Source organism: Miniopterus natalensis, chromosome 1 (assembly GCF_054644295.1).
Source record: "Miniopterus natalensis isolate mMinNat1 chromosome 1, mMinNat1.hap1, whole genome shotgun sequence".
NCBI classification, from domain to species: Eukaryota; Metazoa; Chordata; class Mammalia; order Chiroptera; family Miniopteridae; genus Miniopterus; species Miniopterus natalensis.
Window position 1 is genome coordinate 200544066 of NC_142081.1, and position 14559 is coordinate 200558624.

A 14559-nucleotide genomic window follows, 5' to 3' on the forward strand; every position below is an offset into this window, starting at 1 on the left:
GGCCATGGCTCATGTGGGCACTTTTAAAACGTATGACTTTCTAAGGCAAGACAAGAGCTGGCACAGTAACCTTCAGTGCAAAGGCTCAAGGCAGGACCCCACTGGCTCGCTCCCGACTGGCAATGATTAATTTCCCATTTCTTTTCAGGCAACGAAAGTGTCAAACTGTGGGTTTACTGACTTCCCGTTTTAAAGGTTGCTTAAGAAAGGAGGGTCCTTGTCCTGGAGAGCACTGTGACACCGGGACTGCTACAGACACTGCTGTCTACCTCATCGATGCCCTCCTTAACCCTTTGAGACCTTCCTTATTACAAGATCGCAACTCACAAAGCTGGGGCAGAGCCGTTGTCTGTGAGCAGAAGTCTAGGATGCTGCTGGATAGTGATTGGAGAGCTGGAGCCTGACCCCGAGCTTGCGGATGACACACTGGGCGGGCGCATCTCAGAGACACAGTCAGGAGCAGAGCCCACCTGCAGCGGCAGCTGGTGGACATGGGTGTCGCCAGGGACAGGGGCATCCACAATACCACACGTGAGGATGTGTGAGAGGCTGCAGTCGTCGCAAGCACACCTGGTTGGGACAGGGGACAGTGACTGAGACAGCCAGGGACAGTTGGCCATGCTCTCGTTATAGGCCTCGACGCTGACTCACCTTCTCCGGTAATGGCAGTTGGGGCAGTCGGGCACGCTCAGCCGTGACGACAGCACATGCCTCATGGCGTCCGTGAAGTTATTCTCACCAGTGACTGTTTTCTTACTGGTTATCTAGAGGAAATTACAAAACAATAGGTTAACTGTGCAGGACACATCTCCTGCTATCATGTGCTTCATATTTTTCAGTCACTATGGTAATAATATATATCATGCTCATTTAGAAACCAAGGGTCACAGCTTCCTTAAGTGAGACAGGGCCAGGAGAGAGGGTGGCAGACTGGGAATGTGCAGGCGGAGCCACACCCAGGCCAGCGACCAGCAACCCCTGACAGGCCCTTCATGGCAGTCGCCTGGCCTTTCCCCTAAACCTGCCGTGTGCCGGTACTTGTAGGTAGGTACCTACAGCAGCACAGAGATGAATCACTGCCCCCAAGGAGCTGAGGTTCTGAAAGAGCAGACAGTAAAGAAACCGAAGGTGGGAACCACGTGTCAAAGTGAGGTGCTTGCAGAGAGCTGCTGGGGGCCACGGAAGAGACAGGCCTGAGCAAGGTCCGGAAGGAGGTGGTGTTGGCAATGCTGCCAGAGGCAAGGAGGGCATCCAGGTCAGGGGATGAGCACTGAGCTGGGCATCGCCTCCAACACCTCTAGAAGGCCTGCTGACCCTGGGCTGAGCAAGAGGGAGTCTCAGGGGACCAGGAGGTGGGCACTGGGCCTGAGTGTGTAGCCTGGCGGGACAGCAGGCTGGGCACAGAGTGCGGCACCAGTGTCCAGGAGCTAATAGGCATTCACGAGGCACGATGGAGACCTGGACGGTTGGCACATGGATGGCAGAGGCAGGTGGAAAGGAAGGCTGGCTGGGAGGACACCAGCAGCAGGACTGAAGACTGGCCCAGACAAGGGGTGGGTCTGGGAGCTACATAGGAAATGGCACTTAAACTTTCCAATCGACTAGGCAAGCACCTGGACTTCACGGACGGAACTGCGGACCAGCCCTGGCAAATGAACAGTGGCGGCTGGAAGGGCCATTTGGCAGGATAGGAGCCACACGGGGAGTCTTAGGGGTCGGGTGAGTCAGAGATGGTGCCTTCTGTCTACCTGTAGCACCCAGAGGAGACGGCAGGAGTGAGAATGCGGGAGCAGGAATGAGGGTGAAGCCAGGGAGACTAAGAAAGCCGGCAGCACCAGCATACGGATGCGAGTCAAGGGAAGCCAAGTTTCTATGAAGCCTAGTGTCCTGAGGCCACCACAGAGAGGCTCCCCAAGTGCTGTGGAGAGGTTGGCGCAGGGACCAACCTGCTGGAGGAAGGAAGGGTCCCAGCGCATGGGGAGGTTGGTGTGCTTGGTGGCCTCACTGTGTCACCCCGTGATTATTAACTGGACACGACACCACCCGCCCAGGAGGGGACTGTCAGCTCACTGGGTTGGTCTTTCAGAGCCACTCACTGCAGTAAGCAATGGCCCTGCGATCCACAGCCTCACCTGCTCTTCAAGGAAACGCCGTTGTTTGAAAAGTTCCCAGTCCTCCGTCAGCGTGCGCTGCTTGCTTTTCATCGCCATCTAATAAGGGAAGAACCAAAACATGCTCAGTGCCAGCAGGAGCTCCCAGGCCTCAATGTGGCCGCATCACTGTGGACAAGGGAAGGTGCAGAGGAACCGACATCACCCACACTGTTTCCACGTCTGCCAACTGCTCACTGACTCAACATCACCGTAGACACAAGTGCAAATTATCAAGAGAAACTAAAAAATCAGAGCAGATCTGTCAAGACAGTGAGCGAACATTTATCATTTACCGAATGTCCACTGTGTGCCCTGCATGTGGACACAAACAAGACGATGGACACTGTGTGTGAGGTGCTTGAGGCAAGAGCACGGCCCTCGAGCCAGCAAGCAGACGGTGCGGTGGTGCCCGAGGACAGCGGGCAGAGTGAGGAAGACACAGGGGACGAAGACTGCACGACCCACTTATGCGAGCCTCAGAGGAGCCCAGTCAGGGACAGGAAGCAGGAGGGTGGGGAGGGGCCGGAGAGGGGATTGTGGTTGTTTACAGGATGGCCTCAGTTTGGGAAGATGGTGAGATGCTCCCAGTGCTGTGAGTGCACTGATGCCGCTGGACGGGGCACTTCCTTCCAAGTGCCCCTTACTTAGAATTAGATGAGGTGGTGAATGCTACATAAGGTATGTTTCACCACAATTAGAAAACAAACTGAGGGGAAATTAAGAGTGGGCTCAAGGCACTGTCTTACTTAGGAGGGGGAGGCTGTGAAATGATTAAATCTTGATGTTTATATAAATGTGATCTTATTAAGAGTAGCCACTAAAAGGACAGAAATGGGATTTATCTTCTTACCAAATGTACCCCATACTACAACCAAGAAAATGCTGCCAATAAACCTCCAAACAAGTTGAGTAATTTCATAAAATAAAACTCATGCACTTGAAAAGAATTCTAAATAGTTCAAACTATTAGAGAAGCTGCCGATGTGGAAATAACTGCCGACGAAAGCCCCACAAGTCAAGTTTTATAAGGTGTGCCCACAATACTGAAGACCGCGTGTAGATTTAAATACATGTGAGAGCAAAACAGGGCAAAAACGACAGATGTGTTCAATGTAAGAAGCCAAAATAACATAACAAAACATGAAACCAACTAACGAGGCAGGGAGGACTTAAAGGTAAAAGCAGAAATTACTGGGAAAACCAAGAAGCTGGCGTGACCAGTAAACCCAGAAGCTGATTCTGCAAACTCTCCTCAGCCTGAACCAGGGACAAGGGGGCAGCACAGAGACAGTGGGGTGGGGACAGACCACAGAGGAGATGCTTCTCAGTCTGTACAGCTTACACTTTCACACCTAAGGAAGGCTGCCAGCACTGCCTATTTTGCTGGGCTGACACAATGTTTTGAAGAGCTATGTCACCTGAAAAAGCTTTTGTGATTTCCCCTCGCCATGCAGGCTCCCGGTTTCCCCTGACATCTGAGCAGCTCTGCGGGCCTCGGGGAACGCAGGGCGGCGAACACTCTAAAGTGTGATCACGAGAGGCAGTCCAGAGGCCCAGGCATTCTGAGGCCACTGCGTCACCCATTTTCATGTCCCATGTGAGCACGAGCTCAGGATCGATCCCTCACTGAAATGCTGTGGATAATTCCTAGGCAAACAGCAATTTGTGAAACTCATTCATGAAGTAGAGAACCCCAAACAGGCTAGTATATGTAGTGTAACGGAAAAGGTAGTGAAAGATCTAGAGTCCTGTTCCTCCTCCTGCAAAGCAAATGAGGCCCACAGAGAGTGAGTGAGTGAGTGAGTGAGTGTGTGTGTGTGTGTGTGTGTGTGGTGTAACGGAAAAGGTAGTGAAAGATCTAGAGTCCTGTTCCTCCTCCTGCAAAGCAAATGAGGCCCACAGAGAGTGAGTGAGTGAGTGAGTGTGTGTGTGTATGTGTGTGTGTGTGTGTGTGTGTGTGTGGCAAATCCTTTATAGAACAGAATTTAAACTATTCCTGAAAACCAAAAAGTGGGAAGTTTCTCAATTCATTCTCTGACACTAGTGTAACCTGCATATGAACTAAATAAGACCTCAAAGATGAAAACTCCACTTAGTACACATGCTGCTGCAGGGAGCACTACAGTCCCTCAGAATAAATAACACATCACGTCCTGGCTGGGTGGTTCAGTTGGAGTGTTGTCCTGTGCACCAATGGGTCTTGGGTTTGAGTACTGGTCAGGGCACATACCCAGGTTGTGGGTTCGATCCCAGGTTGAGGTGCTCATGGGAGGCAACCAATCGATGTTTCTCTCCAAATGGATGTTTCTTGCTCTCTCCCTCTCCCTTCCTCTAAAATAGAATTTAAAACGTAATATATCAAAATCAAGTAGGGTTTAATTCCAGAAATGCAAGGATGCCCCAAAATTAGGAAACTTAATCTCTTTAATTCTTTGGGAAATACATGAAAGAAGAAAAAAGATACAATCAAGTTCAATGTCTATTCCTGTTTTTTAATAAAAATAACCTTAATAAGCTGGATAAAAAAGGAAACTTCTTTAACTTGCGGGAAAGTACCAACAACCTGTGTGGTAGGCATCAGGTGACGCGAACAGTCCAAGCTCCTGCAAAGCCAAAACAAACTGGCCTGAGTTCCAGTGCCGGAGAAAAGACAAAACTACCATTATTTGTAGAAGACACCGTGATCACCTAGAAATTTACGGCAATCAACTCCACACCGCTGGAGAGCTAACGGGTTTGGTGAGAGAGGGCCACACAGTGACGGGCTTTCCTACACCTACCAGCAATAGCTATTTAGGAATTTACTCAAAGGTGCCCTCGTTATAAGGTACACAGGTGTAAGCTCCGTGAGGAACGTATACACCATAGAGCCCTAACACAGGACCTGTGAGACACAAACCACTGGGACACGCAGCATCTGCTTGGGTGTGAAGTTTCAAGTTGGTGCCAAGTCTCCGGTTACACTGTTGTGCCTGAGGTTTTAGGAAACACATCTATCTTTTATAAGCAGCTATTGCTATTGCAAGTTTAAGAGATGAATTTAACAGAGGCCACAGGCCAAGGTGCCACCTGGAAGCCCTGCTCCCCCCACCTAAGAGGCTCTGGCTGCCCCGCTGCCCAGTCCTTCAGGCCCACCTCCACCAGGAACCCTGTCATTCTTGTCCTCCTGTAGGCCACCTGCTCCAACACAACCGGCTAGCTTCGTCTGCCTTTCCTCTCTAGCCAGTTAGGGATGGAGAGAAACGGGCTCTGAAGGTCACACTATGTGTGTCCCCAGGCTCTGAATGAGAGAATGTTCAGTAAGCTGAAATGACAAGACTCAGCAGCAACCCAAGGCGGCAGCCTGAGAAGCAAGAGTGGGTGTGGCCAGGCGGATGGTGATCCGACTTGCTGCCGAATTCTGCAGGCCCGGCTGCTTGAGGGCCGCCCTGTGGGCAGCCCCCCGAACACGTCACACACACGCACCTGCTCGTCAACGTAGGCGTCAATGCGCTTCTGGCATTCCAGCCACTCAGCAGCGACCCTGCGCAGCTCCTCCTCGGAGCGCTGGTACCGCTGCAGCAAGGTGCTGTACGCGTCTTCACTGCATGTGTCGTGCGTCGTGGTCCCCAGCCTGTGGAGAGAGGCTTTTCAACAAGGAATAGAGTCCAAAATTCTGGGCCAGTGACCAGAGGGCTGCTCCTGTGTGTCACCTCCCCCCACGTGACAAGTGGGTACCACTCTATCCACACAGGTTGCTGTGAGGGGTTACTAAGGACATGTGGGAGGCACCCAGAACAGTCTGGCATAAAGGAGTAGAGAGAAGAAACAGCTCCTAAGAAAAACATTAGCAGTGAATGTCACTGTTCTAAGACGACTGAGGCCTAGCAATCCCGTTTACTAAATGTGGGGATGCAAACAAAACGTAATGAGAGATACACAATTTTGGACCTGGTTTTCAAATTAAGTAAAACAGAAAATCAAATCAAACAAAGAAATATAATTATACTTTTACTCACTGTTAATATCTTGTTAAGAAACATGGCAAGATGGCAAATGAGAAAATGGACAGGAAACAGAAGACACACATATGATAAATAATGAGGAAAACACGCATATGCCTGAGAAAGAAAACACAGGCGAGAGGCGGCCAGGGAGACCTGTGGGGGGTGGGGGTGAGCACAAGGGGACCGACAGCTTCTCATTGGAACGAATCATTTTTGTAATATCTAAATACATAAACATCTGAACCAAAATAACTGTAATGAAGACATCTTGACCAGAGATTTCAAAACCTAAGACATTTATAATCGCCCAAGAGCACAAGATGATGCAAGGTTAACAGTGTGTGCATATGAAACACTCGAAGCTGCCTGCTCGGACCAACACTACAGTGACGGTGCCTCTAGACCAAGGGGTTCCAGGTGGCAAGGTGCTCACTGCAGACTGTGTTACACCCAGTCCTTCACACACATGGACAGATGTACTTGTTTTGATGTGGAAATACACCCATCTCCAGACAAGACATGACTACAGAGTCATGTTTAAATATGTGCGCGGGGGGTGCAAACAGGAAAAAACCTAGAAGCATCCAATTGTGTACAGTACCTACCCCTTCTCCTGATTTTCAATATTTTCAGAATGTTACTGCGATAACAACTTAATAATTTTAAATAAAAGCAAGCAGTAAAGTTATTTTAAATCAGAGCCATGTCAGTAGGTGAAAATGGCCCTCTCTTCCCCTGTCCCCGAGCCCACCCCTGGGGGAGCCACACTTTTGACAACTGTAAACATGGAACTCACTTCAAAGAGGGAGCTATAGGAGTGAGGTGTGACAAAGACATCGTGTAAAGAAGCCCAGAGAGGAGAGCGTGTCTGACACTGACCCACACAGTGGACGAGGCTGCTTCTGCCCTTGGACACAAAACTCAAGACACAGAATCCAGAGACTCTCTGAGGCTCCTCTGGGCTCTGCTAGGCCCAGGTGACCTGCAGGCCTGAGAGCAGCCTTCCCTCTCTCTCCACTGAGAGGCCAGGAGGCAGAATTTCCTCCCCACTCCTGCTCATCACAGACTGACAGCCACTCTTCATGCAAACCACCTTCTCCGTAAAGCCACCTGCCCCTCTGGGCCTCCGGGACAGTGGGATGGCAGGGAGCACCGGCCTCAGCCCCACGTATGCCTCGTCCCACGCGTACTGGAGCTGAGACCTGTTCCTCCGCAAGCTGATACAGATTCTACTCTGAGCCGACAGAGAGCAAAGCCTTCAGAGGGTCCTGGGACATTGTTAGCAGAGTCAGCGGAACCCAATCTGTAGGCACAGGACTCACATTCAAGCAAAGCTGGGCTGGAATCCCCAGATTGTCCTCAAAATCAAATGCCGAGGGTTCCGCAAACAGGTCACTATGTAAGTACTCTCTTTGTAAAATGTGACATCACTGAGAAGACGCCTGTGCTAATATCTCTTACACATGATGTGTAGGCAGGCAATATGTGATCAGGAGGAGAATGTTTATTACAAGCCTAATTAAAATTTCCCCTAACAATATTATATAAAGACCAAATTGGGCCGTAGCTACAGACACACACAACAACAGACAAGCAGACACAAGGAAGCTCCTTGCCTGGCCACGGGGACGGAAGCCAAGTCTGATGGAGGTTCTGGATCCCACCACTGACTCCAGGCTGCAGGAGCCAGAGCCTGGGCTTCACTACAGGACAAAGGGGTCCTGCTCTTTAGTAGACAAATTGTGATGGAGAAGGGATGGGGGACCTGCAGATTAAGGAATCTCAAAAGACATGGAAAAAAGGGGGGGATATGGGGCAGGGTCACTGTTTAATGTGATAGAACCTATTTGGGGAGATGAAAAGTTCTGGAAACACACTGGTGATGGCGCCCAACACTCTGGATGAAATAATGCTAGGGCCCGGCTGGACATGGCTCAGTGGATGAGCATTGACCTAGGATCCAGGAGATCATGGTTCAATTCCCAGAGGTCAGGGCACATGCCCGGGTTGCCGACTCGATCCCCAGTGGGCAGCGTGCAGGAGGCAGCCGATCAATGACAACTCTCTCATCATTGATATTTCTCTCCCTTCCTTTCTCTGAAATCAATAAAGATATTTTTTTAAAAAGAAAGAAAAACTGCTAGGGACTTGTACACTTAAATATTACAAGCTGTCTGTTACGTTTACTTGACTACAATTTTAGAAAACTGACGTGATATACCAGCAGCCATTAAGTTTTGCGCTTTAAATGAGGGAATTGTACGTAGTAAATTGTATCTCAAGAAACCTGTTAAAAAGAGAGCAATCACTTTCCTACACTAAAACTAGGCAAGACTATGGGGATGCACACCTGAGATGAGAGCATAGAGAGGCTAGCGTGGCTGCTGCCCCCGGCTCCAGGGGAGGCGCCCACACCCCGACAGGTATACAGGGGGCACCTATGAGATGTCCGCCTGCTAACAAAAAACTCATTAAGTGATATATTTGCTTTGTGTAGTTTTCAGTATCTCAATTTTACTTTACAATAAAGTTAAATACAGGCCGGAGACAAAGTGTCACTGTAAATACAACAGGGGATTTATAGGCCACAGATGAGGGCACTACTTCAGGAGTAGGGTTCATCAATGACGTCACAACTGTCCCAAATGGCTCAGGGGGTCTCTGCAGTACAAGCTCAAATATGACTCGTTCTTGCTCGACAGGGAATCTGACAGGAACTGCTCCTCTGGGTGACTAGTTCTAGGGGAGCACTCCATTCCCCTTCTCCCCAGCTTGCGTGCCTGTCTCTATCCCATCCCCCACCTGCTCCTAAGAGCAACACCGCAGCCTGAGCTGAAATCCACATTCAAGACTAAAGCCTGTCATCCACAAGGAGCAAACGGGAACTCCAGAGCCAGTGCACAGAACAAGTGGTGCTCTATAACACGGCAGGTTCCTGTCCCTCACCCACGGTTCAATGACAGGCCCATCAAACTCACCGTCTCACCAGGAAAAACACCACTGCTAACCACCCCGGAACCTTGCTGCAAACCCCTTCCCCACCAAGTGCTTCTGTGGGCTTGAATGTTGTAACTGGGGACAAAGCCAGGTTCTGCATTTCAAACTCATGGCCCTGAATGCTCCCGGCTCTTTCTTCCAAAAGGATATCAGGCAGGAGGACAAGTCACCGTGCACCTACCTCCCACCTCAAGCCACTAGGGCGGCTCTCTGAGGGGACCAGCCAGAGTGGAGGCTGGACCCACAGGACTTTCTTCCCTCTCTCTACCTTGACCTGCTTTCCTACCTGCTTGTGAGGTTTCCTTTCTCCAGAGGTGGGCAAAGAGGGAACAGCTGAGACCTCAGATAGGACACAGGAGCACAGGAAACAGAGAACGGGTTTACACACAAGTTTTAAGAGGAAAACCCGACTGGTATATAAGTCAACTATAACGATTATTGACTTAAAATTGGTGTCCACGTTCTGAATCTGGACACTTCAAGACGACCACCTCTGTGCCATCACGGCATGGCCACCTGCCCACACGTGGTCAGCAGAAAAGGAGAAAACCGCCACCTGGCCCAGCTGCAATGGGGCAGCAGGGGCCAGGCTCCTCCCTCCCCACCCCCTGGGGCGGATGTCCTGGGCACCACGCCGCTCGCTCATCTTGGCCCTTGTGGGGAAGCACCCTGGATGCTCTGCACCAGGAAAAAGAACCCAAGCTGCAGGTGCAGACACTAAGGGAGCCTAAGAGAGGAAAGTGTGGCCAACCCTCCCCCAGCGCCTAGGAGCCCCCTGGCACCTCAGACCCTGTCCTTCCCCACCTCATCTCTCCTGCATGTCGAGTGCCACAGCACGGACCACACGTGGCCACCGGGCCATGCCTGGGGCTTGCCGAGGTAATGTGCTGTCCACCACAGCTTTCCTTGTTCGCAAGGAGTCTGTGGTGCCGACTTAAGTGGGGTTAATACTGGGCTTGTCATCTAAACTTTAACTGTAACTCTTGGGTTTTCAGCTTTCTGCCCAAACTGTACTTTCCCCAAAGTCCTGTGATTTTTCCAGCGAGAATGTCCACGCTGCAGGTGTTTCGACGCACACATGCTATACCGCAGAGAGGAGGACCGACTGTGCTGCACACCAAGGGACACATGCAGATTAAGGCCAAATACCTGATTTGTGACACCAGTGCTGGCAAGTTGCTCTGGAGAAGGGGCTCCGAAAAAACCAGGTTTTCAAACAGGTGTTTATTGTGCAGCTCCCACGTCACCTGGAACTTTTTCAAGTGCTCGTTCTCCTGGTAACATAAACAAGACGCACTGAGTCAATGAAGACTAAACACTTTCCAGACTCTCCCCCTAGTCTATGCAGGCCCAGATTCTTCCGCCTGTGAGGAGCTGAGCCCCAAGCATCAGGCACGCATGGATAGGGCTCTCGGCCACAGACACGGCCCGCCTGGCCTCCCTCCTGCCCCACACAGGAGAAAGGGCAGCGAGGCCCACAGGTGGGGAAGCGGCAGAGAAAGGAGAGACATGAATGCATATACTTGATGGTCATTCCTTACAATCAGGATTCAAAGCCTATCGAAAAATCCCTTTTTCACACAATTTAAATGCACATCCTTGATGGCCAAGAACGGTCAATTTCTTGCCTATCTAGAGAACTCTCCCTTCTGACAGGTGAACTGCTGCTCCACAAGGGGCGCATGTGGGAGGCTAGGTCTTTCACTTCCCTAATAAACGCAGGCAAACTCACCCCTCAATGTAGCAACAACTTCTAACCCTCTGGGAGTGTGCCAGCCACGGAGATGAGATCCGTACAAGTGACCAGCAGGCAGTGAGGACCTTCCCTGCATGCAGCCTTCACCTCCAGGTGAAGGTGTGCCCGTGCTCGTGCGAATCCACGTTCCCATCTGCAAGCTCTGAACACGGCTCGTGCCTACATCACCTATGGCCCTGTGAGGGCTCCTCCCCTAGCGACTGCCTACTCGGGAACCTACCTAGCATTCCACAGCATCAGTGCGAGTCCCCTCGGTGATGACACCCAGTGGTTGGTGCCTATTTACAATTCAGCCAAAGGGAGTTGAGGTGGTAACAGCTAGGGATGTTGGCAACAATCTACACCTGAATTTTCCATCGCTTGTCCCTGATCACTGCCTGGCACGGGGCACGAGAACACTGGTGACAGAGCTGCACCCTGAACTGTGCACGCACGCAGAGCAGCAGTCGGGAACACGGAGAGACGTCACTGGGGCTGGCTGTGTGAGACCTGCAGAGCACCGCCCCTCCTTGTGGCCGCCCTGGCCTGTGCTGGTTCTCACACACACCTTCCCCGAGCCAGCGCCGCCCACACCCTCACTGCCACTTCACACCAGCACCTCTTCAAGTCAGCACTCAACACAAAGTGGGATGTGCAGGTGACCAGGGCCTGGGACCAATAAACTCAGCCCCGGGAACAAAACTGCTACACAATGCGCTTGTAACGACATGGCCATAAACAAGTGTGGGAAGGACACATGTCACAAACTTCAGCACAGACCACTGAGCAGGCACTGTGCCCAGTACAGGGGCACAACAGCTAATGCAGTAGGTCCTGTCTTCTGGCAGCCCCCAGGGCACAGAGGAGGGGCAGTGATCCCATTCACACTTTCTCTCCACAACAAAGAACATGCAGGACCTGAAGCAGCTGCAGACCAGGCCCTCGGCCAGCTGACAGAGGTGTAGAGCACATCCCAAGAGTGTCAGGGTCTTGACTGCCCTGCCCCCCCTTAAATCTTCAGGATGATCAATGGGCCCTGCCTGCCAGCCTGTGAGCACCTGGCACTAAATTACAACAGTGGGACACAGCTGAGGCCTCTTGGCCTACAGTAACTAAAGGTAACTGGGAAAGACTCATTTCTGAAGATGTTGGGTATTTCTAATGAAATCTAAAGCTGTACTTCCAGATGAGGCATATGAGACAATCAGCAGGCCCCAAGCTCACTTCTCCACCTGGGACCTGCAGGGAGGGCCGCACGTGCTGACGACGGACAGCTTCCTGTGCCAGCACTGCTCACTCCAGCAACCACCCTAAGCTGGGCCAAAACAGCCCACAGGCTGCGGCTGCTTGCCCAGGATATATGGGGACTGGGCTCTGTGGGGCGTGTGCTGCCACAGCCGCCACAAGAGGGGAAAGCTGTGTGAGGATGGCAGGGCCAGAGGCAGAAAGGAAAAGCCCAGTGGTTCTCAGGCTTCCCATCCTTGCCAATCTTATTCCCGACATCCCAGCTCAGGGGTTTGGGGGTGTGGAAGAGGAAGGTTCTTAGGGAAAGCCCTCAGCAGACCTTGAGGAGGAGCAGGACATTCAGAATTCGTGCGTCCTTGTGAAAGAAGCTTAGATTTCATGACTTATCTGGGTGTTTCCCAGAGGCTGGGAGGCACAACTTAAGCCCAGTTCCAATTTTTTAATGCTCAGTAAGAGGAAAAGAGTGACCCTGTTACTGTTTGGCCCCCAAGGCATGTGCACGAACCCACGAGTGCACTTCCTGGAAGGTCATGCTTTGGAAACGCCTTCCATGTAAACACAGTCCACGGGTTCTGCAGACTCAGGACAACGGGTGTGGTTTCTGGAGCAGCGGATGGAGAGCAGAGAATGAGCTGCTGGGTCTACACAGCACAGGAACTTGCTGCTTCAAGGAAAATGACTGACTTGATTTGTGGCCAATCACCAAACCTGAGCTTTCAAGCAAAAATCAGAGCTCGGGAGAGTCTGCACCTGCCACTGTGGCCATGAGGCTTCTCTACCGAGGCCCTTTCTGAGGAGGAGCAGTCATTCTTTTTTCTTTTTTTTAAATATAGCTTTATTGATTTCAGAGAGAGGAAAGGAGAGGGAGAGAGAGAGAGAGAGAGAGAGAGAGAGAGATAGAAACATCAATGATGAGAGAGTCATTGATTGGCTGCAGCCCGCAACCCGAGCACGTGCCCCAACCAGGAATCGAACCCTGATCGCCTGGATCCTAGGTCGACACTTAACCGCTGAGCCACGCCCGGCCGGGCAGGAGCAGTCATTCTTATACAGACACGGAGAGTCACGCTGTTGAAGACAGCTCGCTCAGGGAACCAGTGTTTCCAAGTGACCAACCTGTGCTGTTAGGAAGCCATGCGCGAGCAGACCCACGCCAAGTACGAGCGATGCAGCGAGTTCTGCTCGAGAGTGTGGTCAGCTGTGTGATTTGGTTTCCGAGTCTAGTTTCAGAGTTAAGGAGCACTTGGGCTCTGGAATACTCCCAAAGAGCAGCCACACATCCAAAAGGCCGCCAGCCCCTTCCTCCCCTTCCCAAATACACATCAGTGTGAGGTCTTCAGGGGCTCCAGCCACAACAACCAGGATGGCAAGCTGTGCAAAGAGCAGGTATGAACCCAGGGGTCCTGAATTAAGCCAGACACTAAAGAAGAGAAGTGCAAAATGCAAACAATACTCCCTCTTCTAAATAAATATGTTTTGCCTGGCCAGTGTGGCTCAGTTGGTTGGGTGTCATCCCGTGCACCAAGAGGTCACTGGTTCAATTCCCAGTCAGGGCACATGCCTGGGTTGTGAGCTCTATCCTTGGTGGGAGGAGTGTACAGGAAGGAGCCAATTGATGGCACTCTCTCTCTCTCTTCCTTCCTCTCTCTAAAATCAAGAAAAACATATTTAAAAAAATAAATGTTTTGTTTTCAAGAACAATTTTTATTTAAAAATATGCTATCTGTGCCCAGCTGGCGTGACTTAGTTGAGGGTCATCCCATGCACCAAGGTTAACCAGATCAATTCCTGGTCAGGGCACATGCGGGGGTTGTAGGCTTGATCCCCAGTAGGGGGCGTGCAGGAGGCAGCTGATGGTTGTTTCTCATTACTGATGTTCCTATGGCTCACTCTCTCTCCCTTCCTCTCTAAAAATCAATAAAAACACAATTTAAAAAATAAATTAAAAATATGCTATTTGTGTTATGTAATGGGCTTGTTATTTTAAAAGTAATTCAACAAATAATTTTAAGTTTCTCTTTAAATTTTCATACAGTAAATATTGATTAAAAAGCCACATAAACAAAAGCTCTTTGGGGTCCTCAGTTTTTAAGTTTAAAGGTCCCAAGTCCCAAACTGTGGAGCTCACAGGGCAGGCCGGGAAGGGAGCTGTGGTCAGTGTGTGCACAGTTTTAGATCCTCATTTGAACACCCTCAACCATAAAGAGATTTTTGGGCTAACTGGGAAATCTGTATATGGACTGGATATCAGTCAATAAAAAGAAAACACTGTCAGCCCGGCCAGTGTGGCTCAGTGGTTGAGCATCGACTAATGAACCAAGAGGTCACGGGTTTGATTTCCAATCAGGACACATGCCCAGGTTGCAGGCTTGATCCACACTAGGGGGCGTGCAGGAGGCAGCTGACTGAAGTTTCTCTCATATGGATGTTTTTCTCTCTGTCC

At 50.8% G+C, this 14559-nt stretch overlaps 1 protein-coding gene across 1 annotated transcript in view; it reads right to left on the reverse strand.

Annotated features, from left to right (window-relative positions):
• Positions 1–14559, reverse strand: part of FAM193A (family with sequence similarity 193 member A) — a 111655-nt gene that overhangs the window by 38990 nt on the left and 58106 nt on the right. The window contains exons 6-10 of the mRNA XM_087828517.1: positions 10286–10410; positions 5619–5766; positions 2133–2210; positions 652–764; positions 328–570 (exon numbers count right to left, since the gene is read on the reverse strand). Coding sequence (XP_087684643.1) covers positions 328–570; positions 652–764; positions 2133–2210; positions 5619–5766; positions 10286–10410 — 707 coding nt within the window. The remainder of the gene's footprint in view (positions 1–327; positions 571–651; positions 765–2132; positions 2211–5618; positions 5767–10285; positions 10411–14559) is intronic.